General features: G+C 45.8%; 1 protein-coding gene across 1 annotated transcript in view; it reads right to left on the reverse strand.

Moving 5' to 3' along the window:
- The window catches only part of MANBA (mannosidase beta), an 81400-nt gene that overhangs the window by 2423 nt on the left and 54738 nt on the right, over window positions 1-24239 (reverse strand). The window contains exons 12-15 of the mRNA XM_081959075.1: window positions 20124-20342; window positions 15723-15887; window positions 10311-10455; window positions 987-1129 (exon numbers count right to left, since the gene is read on the reverse strand). Coding sequence (XP_081815201.1) covers window positions 987-1129; window positions 10311-10455; window positions 15723-15887; window positions 20124-20342 — 672 coding nt within the window. The remainder of the gene's footprint in view (window positions 1-986; window positions 1130-10310; window positions 10456-15722; window positions 15888-20123; window positions 20343-24239) is intronic.

Genomic DNA, 24239 nt, shown 5'->3' on the forward strand with positions numbered 1-24239 from the left:
CGTTTGCCTTAGGCGTTTAGTCATGCCAGTCACATGACCACAGAGACGTCTTCGGACAGCTCTGGCTCTTTGGCTTTGAAACGGAGATGAGCACCGCCCCTTAGAGTCAGGAACGACTAGCACATATGTGGAAGGGAAATCTTTACCTTTAAGGCAAGCTGAACTACTAGCCCCCCCACCCCCAATCTAGTCTTCAAATTTGATTCCTGGTAACTTTAAAAACATATTCCAGTTTTTTTCTTTTCCTGGTAACTATATTTTTTATTTCCCAATCTAGCCTCCAGCCTTGTAGCCTCCCATGCACATAATTACCAGGCCCATCTCTGCATAACATTTTTCTGAGAGCAGTCAAGGTCAGCTATGAGTTGCCATCCACTATGACATCAGACCAAACCACAAAAACTAATCAAAATAGAAAGGGTTTTCTTGTGTTTCTCCCCTTGTTTTCCTCTTTTAAAATGCCCCCCCCCCTTTTTTTAAGGCTGAGAATTTTGCTGATGGTTTTGCCTCAAAGCAAAATTTTGTTGCCGCCATTTTTCTTCCTCAAAGTACGAGACGAAAATAATGGCATCCTTGTCCCGAAGAAGAAGGGGAAGAGGAAGGGAAGGGGACAAAAAAGAAGCAAAGTCATGAAAGGTAAAGAATCTTTCTATAAAATTGCTTTGGACATTGTTTTTTTCAGGGCTCACACAGCAAACTGTAGAATGAAGCCAAAACCACAAAAGAAAATTACCGTGTTAGATGTGTAATTCTTTCCCACTTCTCTCATGCCTCTTTTAAGAAGATAATACAGTCATTGAAATACGAAAGAAAACATTTCTTGCTTCAGAATTGGTTTTAGTCATATAAACAAATTGAACCAATCCAGTAAAAACAATATAAACAATGAGCCATTGTCTTTTATGATCAACTGGCAGTTTTACTTTTCCCCTACTCCAGAACCTTCTCCAGACCTCATTTCAACGTGAAGCAAAGGGGGGACTTACTTTGAGGTCCAGGCTGTAGTCAGAATGAAAATCCGAGACTCCATATATGTAGAAAACATTTTCCTTCTCATGCGCCACAGGTAGCAAAGGAGCAAAGAAATGCTTGGCAAAGTAATGAAGCATCTTCCATTTGCCGCCATATTCTAAGAAAGGGTTCACAATAGGAAAAAAACAAATCATCAAACTCTTCTCAAAAGAACCCAAATGGAACTATGAACTGTGGTGGCTCCGTGGTTAGAATGCGGTACTGCAGGCTACTTCTGCTGACTGCCGGCTGCCTGCAATTTGGCAGCTCAAATCTCACTCAAAGATTGACTGCAGCTTTCCATTCTTCCGAAGTGGGTAAAATGAGGACCTAGATTGTTGGGGGAAATAGGCTGACTCTGTAAACCACTTAGAGAGGACTATAAAGTGGTATATAAGTCTAAGTGCTATTGCTATTCAGCTTCAAAAGCCCTTCTCTTCATTCAGGAGGAGCTCAAAGACTGTCCCTACATATATTGCCTTAGAAAAGGTTGCCAGAATCTGAAATCTATAGATGAGTTGCTTTCTGGGAATTTTTAGAAGTTGCCATTCCCAAACTTCATGGGAGGGCTGGGAGATTGGGAATGGATACCTTACTAGTACAGTCGAACCTCTGGTCATGAATGCTTCTGACCACGACCAAATTGGGTTCCAACCAAAAAATGCACTTTTTTTTCTGCAGCCAATTTCCCCTTCCGTACCATTTTTTTTGTAAGTGCCAAATTTCCAAAATTAGGTTCGGGTCACAAACAAATCGGGTTGTGACCAAAGTTATGGAACGAATTATGGTTGTGACCAGAGATTCTACTACACTGCTTTTTGGGGGCAGCAATGTACAGGTAGTCCTTGACGTACAACCACAATTGAGACCAAAATTTCAGTTGCTAAAGTAAGACAGCTGTGAAGTGAATTTTTTGCCCCATTTTAAGACCTTTCTTGACATAGTTGCTGTGAATCACTGCAGTCGTTAAGTTAGTAGCACGGATATTAAGTGAATCTGGCTTCCCCTTTGACTTTGTTAGAAGGTCACAAAAGGTGATCACATGATCCAAGGACACTGTAACCGTAATAAATAAGAGTTGGTTGCCAAGCACCTGAATTTTGATCACATGACCATAGGGGTACGGCCAAGGTCATGTGAAAAATGGTCATTTTTCTTCACATTTTTCAGTGCTGTTACAATTTCAAATAGTCACTAAATGAACTGTTGTAAGTCAAGGACTGCCTGTAGTACATAATAGAAGTAACTCCAAATATAGTGGCACCTTAAAGAATAACAAATGTATGAACACAGAAGCTTTGGGGAATCATAATTCATTTCCTAAACTGAATCTATGAAAGAGAAGCAGAGAAGTACTTACACTCTTGGATGCTGTAAACTACTAGCTTGGGACACTGCAAATATTGAGAGACTAAGGGGGAGATAAACCAAGTTTGGGAACTCCTGGCTTATTATACTAGGCTGCCATGTTTCATGAGAACTCAAGCCTCATATGATGAGGTTTCATCTTCATCTGATCCTCACAACCACCACCCAGCAAGATAGCCAGTCTTAGAAGATGTCTAGCCTAAAGTCGCCCAAAAAACCAATATGGTCAACTGGAGATTGGAACATTCATCTTCCCACTCCCATCCCAACTTAACCTTTACAGCACATACTCTATCACAGTGATGCCGAACGTTTTTCTGCTTGGGTGCCAAAAGTGTGCATGTGCATGCCCACACCCATAATGCAATGCCCTCCCCTCCGTGCATGCGCACAGGCCTCACTGAAGCCTCTGGATTTACGGTAGGCCTGTTGGGCCGTTTTTCGCCCTCCCCAGGCTTCAGGAAAGCCGCCTAAAGTCTGGGAATGGTTTAAAACAGCCCAACAGGCTTACCAGAAGTTCATTTCCAAACTTCCAGTAGGCCTGTTGGGCTCATTCTTTGCCTCCACAGGCTTCGGAGACTTTCCTGAAGCCTGGGGAGGGCGAAAACAGCCTCCTCCTGCCCTCTGGAAGGCCGAAAATCAGTTGACCAGCACGCATGCGAACTGATATAGCACAACGCCTCGCGTGCCCTCAATATGGCTTCGCGTGCCACCTGTGGCACATGTGCCATAGGTTCACCATCGTAACTCTATCATGTATGTTGTGATACATGTGCTTATTCCTACTGACTCAACCCATGTGACAATTCCTCTAAAAACTGCAAGAGGTGGAGCAATTTAAAGAAATTACTACACTCAGATATTGGTCTGAGAGCACAATAAATGAACAGATAGGGAATATATTCACTAATGAACATCTTGAAGCCTACCAGAATCAGAACAGTACTTTTTCCTCTCTATGGAGCTGGCCCACATGATTATGAAGATTAACAGGAGGCTTGGGGACTCTGGTCTTTTCTCAACCCCATCCTATCTTCCAGACATGTTGTAAGGTTAAAATTATAGAGCCCTCCATGTATACTGCTTGAAGTTCCCAAAGAAAAGCTGGTCTATACATATAATAAACAAACAAACAAACGTGTCATACCATGATTTATGGTATGATTTATTTCCTTCTCTCTGTAGATGTAATAATAATGCCTCAGAAAGGTGTGATTGACTCTTAATAGCTGCTGGGTTTCAGCTCGGAAGAAGAAGAAAATGCTAGAGTGATTCATTTCTTCAACCAAAATGTGCGATCTGAATTGATCACACTAAGGTGACCTTAAAATGTAGGATGGAAGCTGAGGAAACAGAGCTTGCAATTTGCCTCAGTGGTTTATGCAAACCATACAGGTGGTTGACTCAGAAGCCTTTCATTTGGAGCTTCAGACACGGCAGTTCCTTAACGGGCCACGGAGAATAACACGGGGAAACTGAAGATGATCTCCTGAGGTCATCTGGGGAAATGAAGCAGATGCTCACCTGGCAATGGCTGAAAGTCAAACCTTGTCTGTATTGTCTTTGGTCTCTGAACTAGAGGACTGACTTCTCTGTTGTCATTTAAAAAACATCCACGCAATTTTTAAAACAGGCTTTTAGGTGTTTGCCATTCTTCCCTTTTAACACTTCAGTTTAATTTTAGTTTTAGGTTTTTATTATAAACATAAGACTTTAGGTCAGGGGTGTCCAAACTTGGGAACTTTAAGACTTGTGGACTTCAACTGGAAAATGGCAAAAATTGTATTACCAATGCTGGCAAGACTAGTTTTGGGGTTTCTTTTCCATGTGCTTTAAAAGTTTATTTTTGAAAGCTTTAAGGCTAATTTGCAGCTCACACGACAATTGCTAATTTCGTCTTCCTGCTAGTAATTTTTAGCAACAGTGATCAGAGGTGGCGTGAGGACACAAGCCACCTTCCTGCTGTAATCTTATATAAGTATTAACAGAGCAATTATCTTTGCCCATGCTAGCTGGAGACTACAGGAACACAATCCAATTTATCTGATTATAATCACTGGCCAAGAAAGGCCTCCAAAAAGCCTCTTAGCACCCGGAGAAGAATATTTAGAATATTTATTTAGAATATTTATTTCTAAGCCGCACCCTCTCCCGAAGGACTCGGGGCGGCGTACAATAAAACAAATAAAATACAAAGTACAATACAATACAATACAAATCTGGACAGGACATACATATAACAAGGACGTATATAAGACGTATACAAGGAGGAGGTAGGCTGATAGCTAAAAAACAATTAAACAATTAACAATTAAAACAATTAAAAAGTCACAATATTTAAAAACCCCAATAAATAACTTCAATTGAATTACATTAATAAAAAACCCGTCAGGAGCGATATAGTTAGATCATGGTTGAGCCAGGCCAGCTACTTGGAATAGGTGGGTCTTGAGCTTAACTCTGAAGGAACGGAGGTCAGACGTAGTCCTAATATCCGGAGGGAGGTCATTCCACAGGGCTGGGCCCGCCACAGAGAAGGCTCTACTCCTAGGCGCCGCCCCTCGACACTGTCTGGTGGACGGCACCTGGAGGAGTCCTTCTCTGTGCGAGCGAATTGGTCGCAGGGATGTATGGGGCAGAATACGATCCCGCAAGTAACTAGGTCCTGAGCCATGGAGCGCTTTAAAGATAGTTATCAAAACCTTGAAACGCACCCGATAGACCACAGGAAGCCAGTGCAGCTCGCGCAGGAGAGGTGTCACATGGGAGTACTTCGTACTCCCCATAATCACCCGCGCGGCCGCATTCTGGACCAACTGCAGTCTCCGAGTGCATTTCAAGGGGAGGCCCATGTAGAGAGCGTTACAGTAGTCCAGGCGAGACGTCACCAGCGCATGGGTGACTGTGCGTAGGGCGTCCCTGGCCACGGCTGTCACATGGTCATCCATGGACAGCCTGGCATCCAGGAGGACGCCCAAATTGCGCACCCGCTCCACGGGGGCAAGTTGAATGCCCCCAATGGCCAGAGATGGAATTAACTGGTTGAACCGGGGGGCCGGAACCCACAGCCACTCCGTCTTGGAAGGGCTGAGCCTGAGTCGGTTGTCATCCATCCAGACCCGTACGGCTTCCACACACCGGGACATCACTTTGACGGCCTCGTTGGGGTGGTTCGGGGTGGAAATGTACAGCTGAGTATCATCAGCGTACAGATGATATCCCACCCCGAAACCACGGATGATCTCACCCAGCGGCTTCATGTATGTGTTGAACAGGAGTGGCGAGAGGACCGACCCCTGTGGCACCCCACAGGTAAGGGGGCTTAGGGTCGACCTCTGCTCCCCTGCCAACACACGTTGCGTCCGGCCAGAGAGGTAGGAGCCGAACCACCGCAAAACGGTGCCCCGGACCCCTAACCCCTCCAGTCGGTGCAACAGGATACCATGGTCGATGGTATCAAAAGCCGCCGAGAGGTCTAATAGGACCAGGATAGAGGAACAACCTCTATCTCTGGCCCTCCAGAGATCATCTACCAACGCGACCAAGGCCGTCTCTGTGCTGTGCCCGGGGCGAAAGCCAGACTGGCGCGGGTCTAGATAATCATTCTCCTCCAGATGTCGTGGGAACTGAGAAGCCACCACACTCTCTACAACCTTCGCCAAAAAGGGAAGGTTGGAGACAGGACGATAATTGGCCAGCTCCGAAGGGTCCAGGAAAGGCTTCTTGAGCAAGGGTCTCACCACCGCCTCTTTCAAGGCGGCCGGAAGAGACCCCTCACCCAACGAAGCGTTCACTAGGCCCAGGAGCCAGTCGCGTGTAACCTCCCAGGATGCCAGTACAAGCCAGGAGGGACACGGGTCCAGTAAACATGTGGTAGGTCGCAGTCGTCCACGCAATCTGTCCAAATCCTCGATGACAACCAAGTCAAACTCCTCCCAAAAAGGTTTCTCAAGACTCGCCACTGGCGTCTCGACTGGGCCACTGAAGGGGACCCAATCCTTCCGGATTTGAGCGATTTTATCCTGCAGATATTTCCCAAATTCCTCTGCCCTACCCTGTAAAGGGGCCTCCCGCGGCCTCTGAAACAGAAGGGAGCGAGACACCCGAAACAGGGCGGCAGGGCGGTTCTCTGCGGATGCAATGAGAGCGGCACAATATTGGCGTTTGGCCGTTCTCAATGCCACTAGGTACGTCCTTAAATGGGCTCGTACCTGTGCTCGGTCAAATTCGGATCGGGAGGATCTCCAACGACTCTCTAGGCATCTCTTGCGGCGCTTCATCACCCTTAGCTCCTCGGTAAACCAAGGAGCTAGGGTGGATCGTTGCCGCTGGAGAGGCCGCAAAGGCGCCACCCGGTTCAAGGCCCCGGTAGTCGCATTATTCCACGCGACCACCAGGTCCTCTACCCGGGGGCGGGTCAGGGTTGCAGGAGGTGGCCCAAGCTCCGTCTGGAACCTATCTGGTTCCATCAGGCGCCTGGGGCGGAACCATCTAGTGTTTTCAGGTTCCGCCTCCCCGCAGCGGGGGGTAGCACCAGGGAAGTTGAGTCGGAGGAGTGAGTGATCTGACCATGACAGGGGAGTGATGGTTAAATCCCCTCCTCCCAGATCACTCAACCACTGGCCAGAGACAAAAACAAGGTCCAGGGTGTGTCCTCCCTCGTGTGTCAGGCCCTGAATCAATTGAGTCAGGTCCATGGCTGTCATGGAAGCCATGAACTCCCGAACCCCATCGGATGCTTCTCCCACCGATGGCAGGTTAAAATCCCCCATCACTAAGAGTTTGGGGGTCTCAACCGCCACCGATGCAATCAGCTCGAGGAGTTCAGGCAGGGCCGCTGATGTATAGCGAGGAGCCAGGTATACTATCAGCAGGCCCAACTGTCTCCCAGGGCCCCATTTCACAACAAGGGATTCACACCCGGACGTCTGTGGCACAGTGGACTCCCTTGGCTCTAAATCCTCCCGGATAATCGCTGCTACCCCACCACCCCTTCCCTGGGCCCGGGGCTGGTGAAATGCTAGGTAGCCTGGTGGGCACATTTCCACGAGGGGTAAACCTCCCTCGTGGCCCAACCAGGTCTCCGTTATTCCCGCGAGGTCCGGCTCCCCCTCCAAAATTAGATCGTAGATGAGGGGGGCCTTATTAACGACGGACCTCGCATTGCATAGCAACAGCCTCAGGCCCTGGGTCTGCAGCTCCTGACCACCTAGAACGCGGTGGTTGGTACGAGCGACCGGGTGTAACCAGCACCCACGGTCTCCCAACCGACTATGAGTTCTTAATCTGTCCTCGTATCTGCCCCTCCCTACGACCGTTGAAATCAGCGAGCCCCGTAGAGGAACGATATCCTCCCCCTCCTCCTCCCTTCCGCTCCTTCTGCTCGCGACCACACCTGAAGACCTGGCTCTCTCATCGCTCCTGACCTGACCCACCCACCCCCCAACCCCTAAACCCCTACCCCTAAAAGTTTTTAAAAAACAATTAACTAAAAAAACCCTAAGCCTCCGCTTCCTCCACCTCTCGGGATTAATAAATCCGTCATCAAGGTGGGCCCTTGAAAGGGCGGAGGGCCACACCTGCGAGAGGGGGGACTCCCGCAGTAGGATCAGGTCTGCCCTTAGATACATAGAATGTTAAAAATTCGTCAGGGGCCTAGGATAGTGCTGAGGATGTTCCGGGCAAGATGCCATAGTCCAGCGTAATTAGGAAAGCAAAGCTCCAGTGCGGAAGAGAATAGTCCAATCCTAGAAGGGGGAGGTGGTGGTGGTGGTGGTAGGCTGGTCGGATAATAGTCGAAAAGTGGGGGCTCATGGATGGTAAATGGTGGATGGCGAGGGGCAGATGGTTAGTCAGGCAATAAGTCATAGAAGATAGGGAGGAATCCTTCAGGGCACACGCAGATAGTAAACAGGGGCAGTTGTTGATAGATAGTCAGCAGGGGGGGTAGGTGGGTACAATCAGGGAGGCAGCTGGCAGGAGATAGAAAAAAAAACTCCTCTGCCAAGCCTGGTGTTAGGGGCCTCCTGGCAGTCCCAACAAGCCCCCCCCCTGATCTCTGAGCAGCCACCTGAGTCGATGGTCAATAAGATGGTCAATTAGATGGTCAATTAGATGGTGAGCGGGGGGGGGCAGCTAGTCAATAGGTAGAAAGCAGGGTGATAAATAGGTGTTAGGCAGGGGGCAGATGGTTAGTGGTGGTCAGCAGGGAGCAGATGGTCAAAAACAAGGTAGGCGGCCAGCAGGAGATAGATGGTTCTCCTGCCAGCACCCTGGCAGCCCTGCTATTGAAGTATAGGTAGTCCTCAACTTACGACCAGAACGGAGTCTAAAATTTATGTTGTGAAGTTAGAAATTTGTTAATAAAGTTTTGCCCCATTTTACGACTTTCCTTGCCATGTTTGCTAAGTAAATCACTGCAATTGTTGAATTAATAATACGGTTTCCCCATAGATTTTGCTTGTCAGAAGGTCGCAAAAGGGATCACATGACTCTGGGACATTGCAACCATCATAAATATGAGTCAGTTGTCAAGCATCTAAATGTAAATCACATGACCACGGGGATGCTATAGCGGTCCTAAGTGTGAAAAATGGTGATAAGCCACTTTTTTCAGTGCTGTTGTAACTTCAAGCGCTCACTAAGAGAACTGTTGTTAAGTCGAGGACTACCTGTGACTCCTGTCCTAGATATTGTCAAATAACACCTTCCAGTCGCCGTGCCGGTATTGTGTAGCAATTCTGAAACATCTGGAAAGCCTCATGATCCCAAAATCTGTTTCAGAGAGTTATGCACTGCTTGTCCCTTTTCATTTTACAGCTTTTATTAAACATCCCCTGAGAGGAAGAATCTATCCAAACCAAATCAAGGACATCCTGTATAAACAGCAAAGGTTAACGCAAAGGCTTCATTAAAATTCCTGTTTTCCACACCTCCTGCTTCTTCGCTCAACAAAAGTGGAGGGGGGGGGAGTTATCTATTGCCTGGATGAGATGCAAATTTGTACTTGCTATACTGAGGACTCATGCTAAGGGGGAAAAAAAGACAAGAAACACAAGTCATTTCACAACATTCCCACCATCTGCAGTTAGGGAGACAAAGTTTAATTTCAAGTTAAAAAGGATTTCTACTTTAAATTCTTTCTTAAACAAGAAATATAACAAATTATTTAATAATTAGTATTAGACTATGACGTGAATGAAAGAACACCAGTTTGGTGCAGTGGTGAAGGCAGCAGGCTAGAAATCGGGAGACCATCAATTCTAATCCCACCTTAGGCACAAACCCAGCTGGGTGACCTTGGGCCAGTCACTCTCTCTCAACCCTAGTAAGCAGGCAATAGCAAACTACTCCTGAAATCTTGCCAAGGAAATTACACAGAGTTGACCAGGCAGTTGTCAGGAGTCAACACTAACTCGAAGACTTGAAGGCATAGAAAAAAAAACAAAAAAAGTGAGAGAAAATTAGTCACGCTGCTAGTCATGAAGTTGACTAAGTAATTCATATTTCATTCCATGCTAACCCACAAGGTAAGATTCGGTGAAGAATGCCATATGCTGCCTTCAGCATCTTAAAAGAAAATGGGACGAAACCAGTGCTGGGATTCAAAACTTTTTACTATCGGTTTGGTGGGCGTGGCTTGGTGGGTGTGGCATGGTTTTGTGGGCGTTGCTTTGTTTGGTGGGCGTGGCAGGGAAAGGATACTGCAAAATCCCCATTCCCTCCCAATCAGCTGGGACTCGGGAGGCAGAGAATAGATGGGTGGTCAGAGGTGGTATTTACTGGTTCTTTTACCTACTCAAAACTTCTGCTACCGGTTCTCCAGAACTGGTCAGAACCTGCTGAATACCACCTCTGGACTAACCTGAAAGATGGACTTCTAAAGCCCATACTTTAACGGGCACAACTACTGTTTTTATTTTTAGTCTTACCTAGAGAAGCCCAGGAAGGGCCCTGCCAGATATCATTTAGTTGCCAAAAAAGGGCACCCATAGTCCGTCCTTCCCCGTTGACTATCTCACTTTGGCTGCGACGGTAGAATTCGGTTTCAGTTTTTACACACTGGGCCTGCATGATCTGATTTGGGATATATATATATAAAAAGCACAAGTTTCAATCAACCTAGAAATATACAAGTTTTTATAATTAGAGAACATTTTTCATTCAAAGATCAACAGATCTGGAGGATACCGACTATCTGGACCCATTTCAATTGTGCTTTCAACTGGAATATGTGAGTAAAATTAGCTAAATAGATGGCCTAGTCCTGGAATTGGGAAGAACAGTCTGGCTCAATGAGATTTCTTAAGACTTCTTGGTGGGTTTTGATATAATTCGCCATGATGTCTTATAGAGGGCTAGGATGTTATAAATAAGAAACTAAAAAGGGGACTGGAGGCTAAAACATATGAAGAATGGTTGCAGGAAGTGGGTATGTTTAAAAAAAGAAGGACTAGGGGAGACATGATAGCAGTGTTCCAATATCTCAGAGGCTGCCACAAAGAAGAGGGAGTCAAGCTATTCTCCAGAGCACCTGAGGGTAGAACAAGAAGCAGTGAGTGGAAACTAAACAAGGAAAGAAGAAACTTAGAACTAAGGAGAAATTTCCTGACAGAACAATTAATCAGAGGAACAACTTGCCTCCAAAAGTTGTGAATGCTCCAACACTGGAAGTTTTTAAGAAGAGATTGGACAACTATTTGTCTGAAGTGGTTTCCTGCCTGAGCAGGGGGTTGGACTAGAAGACCTCCAAGGTCCCTTCCAACTCTGTTATTCTGTTCTATTCTAATTTACCATGATGTCTTATGGAGGGCTAGGATGTTATAAATAAGAACCTAAGAAGGTGGACTGGAGTGTTTCATTGGGCTCTACCTTATTCCCCATGCTGTTTAGTATATAGATCAGGGGTGTCCAAACTTGGGAACTTTAAGACTTGTGGACTTCAACTCCCAGAATTCCCCAGCCAGCATGGCTGGCTGGGGAATTCTGGGAGTTGAAGTCCACAAGTCTTAAAGTTCCCAAGTTTGGACACCCCTGATATAGATGAACGAATTTGCATGATGTCTTATAGAATTTAAGTTCTGTCAAGATGGAGATCCTATTGATCATAGGAAATTGGACTCCGGGCTTTAGGATAATTCTGTTCTGGATAAGGCTACAATCCCTCAGAAAGAACAGATCCGTTGTCTTGGACTGATCCTTGATTTTAGAGGCCTTATGATTCTCAGGTGGGAATGAGAAGCATACTTACTATATTATGTCCAGTGAGCCGTTCCTGAGATAATCAGACCTCAAAACAGATTCCCATCCACTTGATGAACTCCAATATACGTAGTCCTCAACGTATGACCACAACTGAGCCCAAAATTTACATTGCTAAGTGAGAAATTTGCTAAGTGAGCTTTGAGCCATTTTACGACTTTTCCCACCACATTTAGAAAAGAATAGAGCTGGAAGGGACCTTGGAGGTCTTCTAGTCCAACCCCCTGCTCAAGCAGGAGAACCTATACTATCTCAGACAAGTGACTGTCCAGTCTCTTCTTAAAAACCTCCAGTGATGGAGCGCCCATGACTTCTGAAGGCAAGCTGTTCCACTGGTTAATTGTGCTCACTGTTAGTTCTCCTTAGTTCAAGGTTGCTTCTCTCTTTGATTAGTTTCCAACCATTGTGTCTTGTCCTGCCCTCTGGTGCTTTGGAGGATAATTTTACTCTCTCTACTTTGTGGCAGCCCCTCAAATATTGGAATACTGCTAACATGTCACCCCTAATTCTTCTTTTCTTTAGACCAGCCAGACCCAAAACCTGCAACCGTCCTTCATATGGTTTAGTCTCCAGGCCTTTGATCATCTTAGTTGCTCTTTCCTGAACTTTTTCCAAAGTCTCAACAGCTTTTTAAGATTCATTTGTTGAGTGAATCACTGCAATTCTTAAATTAGTAATATGGTTGTTAAGTGAATCCGGTTTCCTGATCGACTTTGCTTGTCAGAAGGCCTCAAAAGGTGATCACATGACTCCAGGACACTGCCACGGTCATAAATGTGAGTCAATTGTCAAGCATCCGAATATAAATCACGTGACCACAGGGATGCTGCAATGGTCGCAACTGTGAAATTTGTCTTAGGTTGTTTTTTTCATTGCCGTTGTAATTTTGAACGGTCACTAAATGAACTGCTGTATGTCGAGGACTACCTGTACTTGATAGCTTATCCCAAACCAACAAATATTGCAAACACCAGCAACAAATCAATTGCTGTTGGAAAGTACTCCTGGCTCTGAGGCCCTCATGCCAGACACAGGATAGACCTTAAATGATTTCAGATAGAGACCCTATATTTTCACAAAAGGGAGATGTACAGGGGTGGGCTGCTTGGGGGTTTGCAGGGGTTCGGGAGAATCTCCAGCTAAGATTTTATGCCGTTCAGAGAACCCCCAAATCCCACTTCTGGCTGGCCCCTCCTGCCCCTCCCCTCCCAGGAGTCCCTGTGTGTCCCGTTTTGGATGCAGGTAAGGGCAAGGCGCGCACGGAGGCTCAGGGAGGGCGAAAAACGGGCCTACTGGAAGTTTAGGAAGAGGACCTCCGGAGCCTGGGAGTCTGTTTCTGCCCTCCTGGAGGCTTGAGAAATGCCTCTGGAGCCCAGGGAGGGCAAAAACGCCCCCCGCCATGGTGCAGGAAGCTGAGTAGGTCACGCCCACCATGGTCACGCCCACCCAGCAACCGAGCAGAGAACCCCGTGCTAAAATGTTTGAAGCCCAAACCTGGAGATGTACATTTTGAAACATATGTACAGATCAGATTTCTCCCAGGCCCCTCTTAAAGCTCTCGATCCGTCAAAAACAAAGGAAAAAGCTCAACAAGCGGGCTATGAAAAGGGGAAAGTTAGCCTCATTCTCCTGAGCCTTTGATTAAAGCAGTGTTTTTCAATCTTGGCAAATTTTAGATGCATGGACTTCTACTGATTGGGTAATTATGCTGGCTGGGGAATTTTGAGAACCGATGCCTGCACATCATTCAGTTGCCAAGGTTGAAAAACACTGGATTAAAGTATTGAAGTATTGAATTTACAAGATGGTGGCGATGGGGGGGGGGGGGGCTTTTGTTTCAAGAATCTGTTTATTTTTAAGGACTCTAGAAACCTCGAAATAATTAGCCGGGAAGCTGCTGCGTTGGTAGTTTGATTTTTACATTTTCGCTTAATGCTCTTTGAGCCTTATTATATCTTATGCTTATTATCTCTGCAAAAGTAAGGAATTCGGTGTAACCTCAATCTCTCCATTCCTAAAATCTCACAAAATGAAACATAATTAACAGCAATTTATTTTCATTAAGATTCTGCCTGAGCTCACTAGCCAGAAAATTCAAGCCAGCCCCATCTTGTGGCCTGCCTGAAATCCTGCAGGGAGATACATTTGCAAATTTTAAAGTAAGATTCCATGTACTTTATCTTCTCCATTTTTTTTAAAAAAGCTTGGTTTTGTTTATCACATGTGAATTTATCGGTCATTCAGAAAAGGTAGATTCTAAATTATATAAATTATTGTTCTTCCTTTTTCACCTTTCAAAAAGGGACTGTAACAGTGGTGGGTTGCAAATAGTTTTACTACTGGTTCGGGAGCGCTCCCATGCGCGCTTGCAACGCTTCTACGCATGTGCAGAAACATCCGGGTGGGTGGGAGGGGCCTCCCGCCGCCGCCATTACCAGTTCAGCCGAACTGGGCCGAACTGGGAGCAACCCACCACTGGTGTGTAGAAGGTGAAAGTGGTATCTCTCCATATGCGCAATTGGGAAAGGATACCAGATGTTTCCAACGAAGCTGGGCCAAAGCTGACTTTTGCATTGAAACTGAATCCAGTGAATTAGGTTGTACTTTCTTAGGTGGAGAGAAAAAAAGACCACAAGAAGAAATATTTGTGCTACCTTTACATGCACCATACATGAAAGCAGACACACTTTTTCCTTCAGAGAAATTATACATGTAGAAGAGACATATATAAAATGAAACACAGAAGGAATATGAGAAGTTGGGAACGGATCAGAGCATGAAGGAGGTACCAGAAAGCCAGAGGTGGCATTCTGCCGGTTCGGACAGATTTGCCTGAACTGGTAGCAGGAATCGCCGATGGCCCCATCCACCAGTCCCAGCTCTTTGCCATCCCATTTAGGCACTTTTTAAAGCCAAAGCGCATGCGTGGCAGGCTGAGCGCATGTGCGAACGTGCGCTCACATTTGCGAACCGGTAGGGAAGGTCAGTGAATATCAGCCCTGTAGAGAGCATGTGGGAAGTGAAGGCCAAAGTGGTCTTGGTGATGGTAGGATCACTCTAGATTGTAACTCCTAAACTGGGAGAGTTGGCTCCAACAGATCCCAGGAAGAACAATGGCTCTCTGTATAGAAGAGTGCAGGGCTAGCTGTTTAGCTTACTGGTGGCATAGTGGTGCAGTGGTTAGAATGCAGTATTGCAGCTAATTCTGCCCACGGCCTGGAGTTAGATCCTGACTGGTTTAAGGTTGACTCAGCCTTCCATCCTTCTGAGGTCAGTAAAATGAGGACCCAGATTGTTGGGAGCAATATGTAAGTAGTGGTGACATTGTAAACTGCTCAGAGACTGCTGTAAAGGACCATGGGGTGGTCTATAACTCGGGGCTGTCAAAGGCTGCATTAAGGTTTGACCTTGGGGCGCTGGGGGGGCGTGGCCACAGTAGCCATAGCTAGCTTGATGTCCCTCGTGTAGGGGGCACTTGTGGTGGCCTGGGCGGGGCTGGGCGGGATCCACTTTTGCTAGTACGCAGTTTGTTTTGCTAGCACGCATGGGCCCACCAGGCTCCATTTTCAGTTTGATGGCCCCCATTGCAGCCCTCTGCCAGGGACAAGGGCCACCGCACACTGCCCCCCTCCACCAAGCTCCATTTTCGCTGGCAGAGGCACCGTAGGCCGATCCTTCACTGTTTCCAGGGCGGCCCCACAGGCCAGATCTAAGCACCCCGCAGACCGGATCTGGCCCGCGGGCCTTGAGTGTGACACCCCTGCTCTAAATGATGCTATTGCTTAACTGCTAACATAACTGCATAGTTAACTACCTAGTTGCTAACATCTAAGATACTGTGCAGAACCCCAAATCCATGATGGGGGAAGACATATCCCCCAAAGAGTGGGGAGGGATTTTATACAAATACAGTTTATGTACATACGTACATACATACACAGAGAGACAGAACTTGTTCTTAAATCCAAGAATTGGCTTCTCCAAAATGTGAACGGATTATTTGCTGCACGTTTTCCATGAAAAATCGTAACATTAACTCTTTCTTTTTTAAGGCCACTGTTAACAATCTGACAAATCCTTACCTGAGTGAGATAGATAGTCTGTTTGAAGTTCTCAACTGGATTTACTACCTGAGGCAATTTAAAGTGAAGCCCTGCCTGCTGAAGCATCTCATCGTTACCTCCTGCGTGATGCTGTCGGTGCAGGGAGAAATTACTCGTATAAGACCAATCTTCCTCCACAGAAACCTGAACTTAAAAAGAGTACATTCGTATGATTATAAGGACATGATTAGCGTTCAGAAATGCATGCAGCACTTTTAAAATCATATATTGCACTTCAAAATCAGCATCTTATTTATTCATTCAAATAATATAATATCCTCACCTAAAACAAGGACTCTAAAATTACCGTATTTTGCGGAGTATAAGACGCAGCTTTTTTCCTCCAAAAAAGAGGTTGAAAATCTGGGTACCTCTTATACACTGAATACAGCATTTTTGGCCTCCTGAAACCCCACCCCTTCGCAAAAATTGATGTACGTAGGCTTTGGGAGCCCTGCAAAGTGCTCCTGGGGGCTGGGGAAGACAAAAACAAGTGAAAAACGGGCCGGTTTTTGTCCATTTTTGCCCCCCCAGCCTCCAGGAACACTTTACAAGCCCCCCAAAGCCTATGCACGCCCTGTTTTTTGCAAAAAAACCAGGCTGTTTTTTCCAGAGGTGGGTTCCTGCCAGTTCTAACCTCTTCTATAGAAGAGGTTCCACAAATCTACCGTGCCGTTTAGAACCTGTTCCAGCTCCCTCCCCCGTCCGTCTGCACCATGCTTGCCCCTCCCGCCGCTCACTGATTGGCTGGCTCACCAATCTCTCCGCCCGCCTCTAAGAGTCCTATCTAAACTTTAAAGTCTTAAAGCTGTCAAGTTTGAACATCCCTGGGGGTTTTTTTCTAAAGGGTTAGGGGTGCAAGGGTCTTGTAACTTGACAGCTTTAAGACCTGCGTGCTTCAAATGCCAGAGTTTCTGAGCCAACATTTCGGTTGCTAAGCAAGAGCGCTGTTATGTGAGTTTCACCACATTTTACAAGTTGGGCATGCCCACCCAATCACATGACTGCCAAGCCACTCCCACTTGGTCACATGGCTGGCAAGCCACTCCCACCCAGTTACATGGCCGGCAAGTCACTCCCATAAAGCAGGCCACACCTACAGAAGAGGTTGTAAAAAAATTTGAAACCCAACACTGTTTTTTTTGCTCGTTTTTGCCCCTCCCAGGAGGACTTTGCAGGCCTCTCAAAGTCTCTGCTGCCCCGTTTTTCACAAAAAATGAGGCATGCAGAGGGTTTGGGAGGCCTGCAGACTGCAAAGAGTTTTTAAAATTTACCTCTTCAAAATCTTGGTGTATCTTATACTCCGGTGCAAAATACGTTAATGCATAACACTTAAAAATTTGGGAGCCTGGAGGGAATAGCCCCAGGGTGACTCTTTTAAAAAAATAATAATAATAAGTTACTGTAATTGCTTTAAATTGGGATAGCTCATTTGTTTTTGTAAAGCTGAAATAAACCTATTGTTCCCAATATTGTATTTAGGTCCACAAATCATAATTTATTTATTTCGATCCAAGTTGTTCTAACTTTTTGATTTTATGAAAGAATTTTTTCCAAAGTAGCATTACTTTCTGAATTCTCCAAGGCACCTTGTTGGTTTTTAGATGAGCTAAGAATCATGCCGCAACCACAGAAATCACTTTAAGGCAGCATAACGTATCCTGTATTCATTTAACAGGCTATTAATTTAAACTGGAAAAATGGCTATTAATTTAAACTGGAAAAATGAAAACCGGACTTGTCAATCCTCCTGTGTTGGATTAGAACTGCCTCCAAGCTTCCAGTTAGAGAAGTTTTAGAGCTAAACTCGGGTGTCAAACTCGATTTCACTGAGGGTCGCATAAGGGCTGTGTTTGACCTTGGGGGCCAGGGTGAGCATGGCCAGGGTGTGGCCAGCTCGATGTCACTTGTGTTGGGGGCGTCTGTGGTGGCCTGAGCACTCTGCCAGTGAGAACAGGCTTCGGAGCTCCGTTTTCAGCTGCGTGTCAGGCAGGCCTGCAGTCATATTCCTTCTAGGATCTTTGGCTTGCCACACTCTCTCTCTTTCTTTACTGTGCTATTTCATTAGTGGGGTAATTGGGAGGGGGAATAGTAAGGAGTAGAATGTGTTGTCAAAATAAAACATTCCTTTCTAGAAGCCCAAGGTCATCTTTTGTCTCCGCACCTCTGCACCTGACCGGAACTAGATAGGTGGAAATGCCAGCGTGGCAGAGGAAAATTGGACCATGTGATGGACTTGTGGGTGTGGGGACAAGATCATGAACTTTCAACTGGGTGGGAACCCCAGGAAGCTTTCAGATTCGGGTTTTCCAGAGTTCGTACCAACATGTCTCTCTTATTAAATTGGAACTTTGATGAAAGCTATGCCTTGAACTCTGATTTAATTCTGGATGATATTTGGAACACTGACACTGCGACGACCTTCTTCCGCCCTCTGCCAGTAAAAACAGAGCTCAGGGAGAGGGGGCGCATGCAGCCCCCCCTCCGGGCTCCGTTTTATTGGCAGAGGGCAGAAGACCATCACAGTTGAAAATGGAGCCTGGGAGGGCCGCACATGGCAGAAACACTGAAGGCCAGTCCTTTGCTGTTTCTAGGGTGGCCCCGCAGGCCACATCTAAGCACCCCACGGGCCAGATCCGCCCCCCAGGCCTTATGCTTCTTTTTGCTTTTGAGCTTACAAATTAACATAGGCATGCCTGACAAACAGAGAAATAAATACTATTTTAAGTCTGTAGCTTTGGCATCTCTGTAAAGCCTAGCCATGTGCCCACGCATCCTTCTACTGGAGGAAATGGAGGAAACGCAAGAGGTAAGGATTTTTTTTTCCTTAAAGTGAATTTTGTCATCTAGGTGTGGTGGAGCATAACTGTACACCATTTCAATGTGTTCATCTGAGCATTTAATATGCAGATGTTTTAAATATGCAAACTGCATCAGCAGGAGAAGAAAAGTAGTTAAGAAATCTCAGCAGGTACTCAACTTATCATCACTACCATCTCCATCTCCAGCTGACAATCCAAGGAAAATGTTAGTTCTGAGTCTATTGAATCTCTCAGGGGGAGCCTGGAACCCCTCCAGAGCGCTTCCCCGAGTAGTGGATTCCCCCCCCCCCCCCATGATGGCTTTTGTGCTGTGATGGTGGGTTGGAGGGAATCAAATACCTCCCTTGGGCCAACAGGCCTGGTGAGTGGCAGCTGGCTCACCAGTATCGACTGAAGGCGGAGACCACATTGGTCAGAACAGCTTCAGAAGAACAGAATATGGTGTGGTGGTAGCCACTTGAACAGCATGTGTAGAAAGCAAAGAGAAGACTACTTACTGCACTATATATTTCCCAGGAAAATCATGTTAATGGCGGCAAAAACTAACAATGGCCCCGAGTACAGGTGCTCCTTAAATGGGGCAGGGATGCTAAAAATCTCCTGATCCGCTAGAAGCATGATAAACCCAAAACTATCAATTGGAATGTGGAATCTAAGAAGGCAAATGAGGTCCAGGCATCATGGCTTCAAAACCTAAGGAACTGGTTTGGACAAAACTCAGCGGCACTTCTTCGTGCAGCTGTTGATAAAGATACGCTCGCCGGCATGTTCGTCCAATGATGGCTATGGCAGAAGAAGAGGAAGTAGTCTATTGAATCTATCTATATATTATTCAATCTCTGAATCTATTAGGTTTCCAAAGGTCAAAGTCAGTGTTTCTCCATTTCAGCAGCTTTCAGGTATGTGTACTTTAACTCCCGGAATTCCCCAACCAGCCAGCCACTTTGATCTAGCAAAGGCTGTTGAGAATTCTGAGTTGAAAATGTAGCAGCCTATTTTATATGGTTTAATTTGAAGCAGGGGATAAAAAGGGTGCTTGGTTCCACACTAAAAAAGGTAAAGGTTCGCCTCGCACATATGCGCTAATCGTTCCTGACTCTAGGGGGCGGTGCTCATCTCCGTTTCAAAGCTGAAGAGCCAGCGCTGTCTGAAGATGTCCCTGTGGTCATGTGGCCAGCATGACTAAACGCTGAAGGCGTGTGGAGCACTGTTACCTTCCCACCAGAGGTGGTCCCTATTTTTCTACTTGCGTTTTTACATGCTTTCAAACTGCTAGGTTGGCAGAAGTTGGGACAAGTAACGGGAGCTCACTCCGTTACCTGGTGCTAGGGATTTGAACCGCTGAACTGCCAAGCTTTCTGATTGACAAGCTCAGCATCTTAGCCACTGAGCCACCTTATTATTAAAATAAAATATTGGTTCCACAATATTTAATTTTATTCTTTGGTGTTTTGACCTAAGACTGGATCAGATGGACCATTGAGCTGATTCCCTAAGTGTTGTGTTGCATTCACACAATGGGCTAGAGAGTGAGAAAAGACAACTGGCTTTTACTTACCTGTACCAAGGTGCTAAAGGAAGGCCATGACTGAAAGCCATATTCGGAGGCAAACCGAGCCCTGGGATACAGGGTCCAGTCCCAGCAGTCATTCAGATAATTGTAATAATGGGTATCTCCATAATGAGTATCATAAGGGTTACGAGCCAGCCAGCCTTCCTTGATTGACTCCAATCCGTTGGTAGGGCTTGAGGCAATAAAAGGACGGCTCTGATCTTCCTATATTGAACAAGATTTGACATAATAGAATAATTAGCATCAAGAAACAAAAGAGCTGCTACTAAAAACTATCTAGGCAAATTGCAAATTGAGTTGGAAGGGAAGGGGGGACTTTGGTCCTCTGGTCCAACCTCCTGCTCAGTAGAATAATATAAATCAGGGGTGTTAAACTCAAGGTCCACAGGCTGGATCTGGCCCGTGGGGAGCTTAGATTTGGCCCACAGGGCCACCCTGGAAATAGTAAAGGACCAGCCCATGGTGCCTCTGCCAGAAAAAACGGACCTCTCGGGCCCCATTTTCCGCTGTTACGGCAACCTTTGCCCCTCTGCCAACCCTGTTTTCGCTGGCAGAGGACTGCAGGAGGCCGTCACAGCCAAAAATGGTGCCTGGTGTGTGTGTGTGATATGTCCACCCCCCTGAGCTCCATTTTCGCTGGTAGAAAGCGAGCAAAACAGATGAAAAACAAAACAAAAGGAGAAATATTTCCCCTTTTGCATTTGAGCATGCAAGAGGGGACAGGAAAGGAGAAAAGGAAAGAGGGAAGACAAAGAAAAAGAAGGAAAGATGCGAAGAGAGCAAGGAAAGAAAATAAGGAAAGAAGGGAAGAAAGAAATGAGAAGGAGGGGGGAAGGAAAAAGAAGAAAAGGAAGGAAGGGAGGGAGGGAGATTATAATGAGAGTGAGAGAAGGTCTGAGGGAAGTCTTGTCTTAGCACTTGGCCACCACAGGTGCCCCCAACATGAGTGACATCAAGCTGGTCACGCCCACCCTGGCCCCACCCACCCTGGCCATGCCTACCCTGGTCCCCCAAGATCAAACAAAACCCTGATGCAGCCCTCAATGAAATCAAGTTTGACACCCCTGATATAAATTAAACTATTAGATGGCTGAATGGTGGGTTGTTTTTTTTACATATCTAGTGATTAAACTCTCCATCTCTCTTCAATCTGCAAGAAAAGTAGAAAGAAAATCTTAGGACTCATCCAGGCACTTGGTTTGTAATAATCCGGGATGCCCTCTGCATCTCTTCAAACTCTTTTACAGTAGAGCTGATTAATTCCCCCCCCCCCCCCAGTTCAGCTATTTACATTGCCAAAGTAACTTCATGCTACTACCTTATCAATTCTCCCCTCTCTCTGATGAACTCATGGCAACACAACAAGGTTATATCGTTTTTCAAAGGTTTCTTATGCTGATAGGAAAGATACCCGATGTGTGTATGGGGGAGGAGGGAGCATGAGAGAGAGAGGAACTGCAAAAGGAAAAGGAAAGGAGATGCTGGTTGGATGCTGATTTTTATACTTTTCGTTTGGCCAGCGGAAGAGAATAGTTGTTAGTTATTAGCTTTTGGAGTTGTCGGGGAATGAACTTTCAAGGGATGAAACCAGTAGTTCCATGGAAATGCCTTTGGAAAAACTGAGAAAGGGCCAACAAGTTGTATCCAGGAAATGAAGATTCCTTTTACATTTCTTAAGGATTGCCTACATAATTTTCTCCTCCCAGTTTTATTTAAGTCTTTGACAACTTCCAAGGAAACAACTCATTGTATTTGCTTCCTGCAGAACAAACAAATCTTTCACCCCTGTCAGTTTATCTCCTAACTATTGTGCATAAGGATATACGTTAACACCCACCATTTTAGCTACCAAACTTGGCTCTTTCATTGAAAGGAGAGGCAATTTTGAGGATAATCACAGGGCGTAGAAGGTATTTTTTATCTCATGACCAATATAATCCGGAAGGGAGCTGATGCCTTCCATCTTCAATATGGATAGTATATGGCAGGGGTGTCAAACTTGATTTCATTGAGGGCCACATCAGGGTTGTGTTTGACCTCAGGGGGCTGGGGCAGGCATGGCCAACTTGACGTCACTCATGTTATGGGCCCCTGTGGTGACCCAAGTGTTTTCTGTCAGCGAAAATGGGATCCCAAGCTCTATTTTTGGCTGCGACGGCCTCCTGTAACTCTCTGCCAGCGAAAATGGAGCTCCATTTTTGCTGGCAGAGGCACTGCGGGCCAGTCCTTTGCTGTTTCCATGGCAGCCCCGTGGGCCAGATCTAAGCACCCCAGGAGCTGGATCCAGCCCGCGGGCCTTGAGTTTGACACGCCTGGTATATGGCATATCCAATGGTGAAATTCTATTTTTTAAACTTCCGGTTTTGTAGGCTTGGTGGGCGTGGCAGGGAAAGGATACTTCAAAATCCCCATTCCCACCCCACTCCTGGGACCAGCCAGAGGTGGTATTTGCCGATTCTCCGAACTACTCAAAATTTCCGCTACCGGTTCTCCATAACCTGTCAGAACCTGCTGAATTTCACCCCTGGGCATATCCAATGGTCATCCTATCTTTGAAGGGAATGAAACAGAAAATTGGACAAAAGAATTCACCTCCTAATCCATTTCTTGGAGAAGCTCTTTCATCCCCTATAAGCACAGGGCTCTAGGAACAGCTTTCTGTCGGGGCAGCTGCAGCTGTACGTTTTATTCTCAGTGGGCTGAATGGGGATGCAGCCATGACAATTGCCTGCATGGGCAGCTGCTACAATCGTCAGAGAACGATATTAAATGGCATCATCTGTTGAACAATCTTTCGAGAGGGGAAACCAGTTCTAATGTTCATACTTCTTTTCCTATGGTTAATTATTTCTTTCACCAGACACAGCCTTCAATGGGGGCAATACCGGGAAGATCTTTCTTCCCAGTCCCAAAATGCCTTTGTAGCTGGAATAAAAAATAATATGAGCTCTTTCAGTCCTATTCTAGCCAGATTAGGATTGCAACTATTCAACAACAGAATACTTTCAGAAGCACAAATGCTTTGGGGAGGGAGGGGGACGAGCCCAAATATTTGCATCCTAAAGGAAAAGGTAAAGGTTCCTCTCACACATATGTGCTAGTCGTTCCCAACTCTATGGGGTGGTGCTCATTTCCGTTTCAAAGCTGAAGAGCCAGCGCTGTCCAAAAACATCTCCGTGGTCATGTGGCCGGCATGACTAAACGTCGAAGGTGCACGGAACACTGTTACCTTCCCATCAAAAGTGGTCTCTATTTTTCTACTTACATTTTTACATGCTTTCAAACTGCTAGGTTGGCAGAAGCTGGGACAAGTAACGGGAGCTCACTCTGTTACGCCGCACTAGCCATCGCGTCCCCTATTTGCATCTTATAATGTATCATAAACAGCTTCCTGGGATTTTTTTAGTCAGAATTCAGAAAAATTCAAAACAATCCCTGCACACATTTAGAACTGGCTTGCACAGCTTGTAACCAGACCTTTGACATTCCAATATGAAATGGCCATTGGCAGGGATGATGATTTTCCAGGATTTGCTTTCTGCTTAAGATTTCAGAAAAGAGGAGAGGGGGAAAAGAAAATTCAAGGAAGGGAGGAAGAAAAGGTGAGAGATAAGACATCTGGTAATCCAAACAATATGGCAGCTGGGCAGGGAGGTAGCCGGGCATGGACCAGCCTGATATAGAAGGGGGGGAAACTAAGTGTATTCAAAACTAAGGATTCATGGTCATCTGTTCTTGTGAGCAATGCAATAAGGTCATCAAGCTTATGCATAACAAAGGTGATAAAAACAGCCTCCGCCTTCCAAACCAGCAGCATATCATTAGGTCTATTAGAGAAGTCAGACAAGTTTCCTAAAAACACTAAGGTGTTCCAACAGAATCCAGGAGGCTAAACTAGGCCAAATAATCATCACCATTTTTAAGACAGATCGTAAACTTCCTCTTTACAGAATGATTTCATCTCCTATCTGTTTTTTACAAAATGCCTGAAGAAATACTATTACTACTAATGTAGTGTCATAATTAGTAAGTTAACCGTGTTCCAATTCGAACAGACCACCGCTAGTTGCAAAATGAAAAAAGGAAATATGCATCTCTGTG

The sequence above is a fragment of the Natrix helvetica genome (genome assembly GCF_964273705.1).
Source record: "Natrix helvetica genome assembly, chromosome: 7".
In the NCBI taxonomy this organism is placed as follows: domain Eukaryota; kingdom Metazoa; phylum Chordata; class Lepidosauria; order Squamata; family Natricidae; genus Natrix; species Natrix helvetica.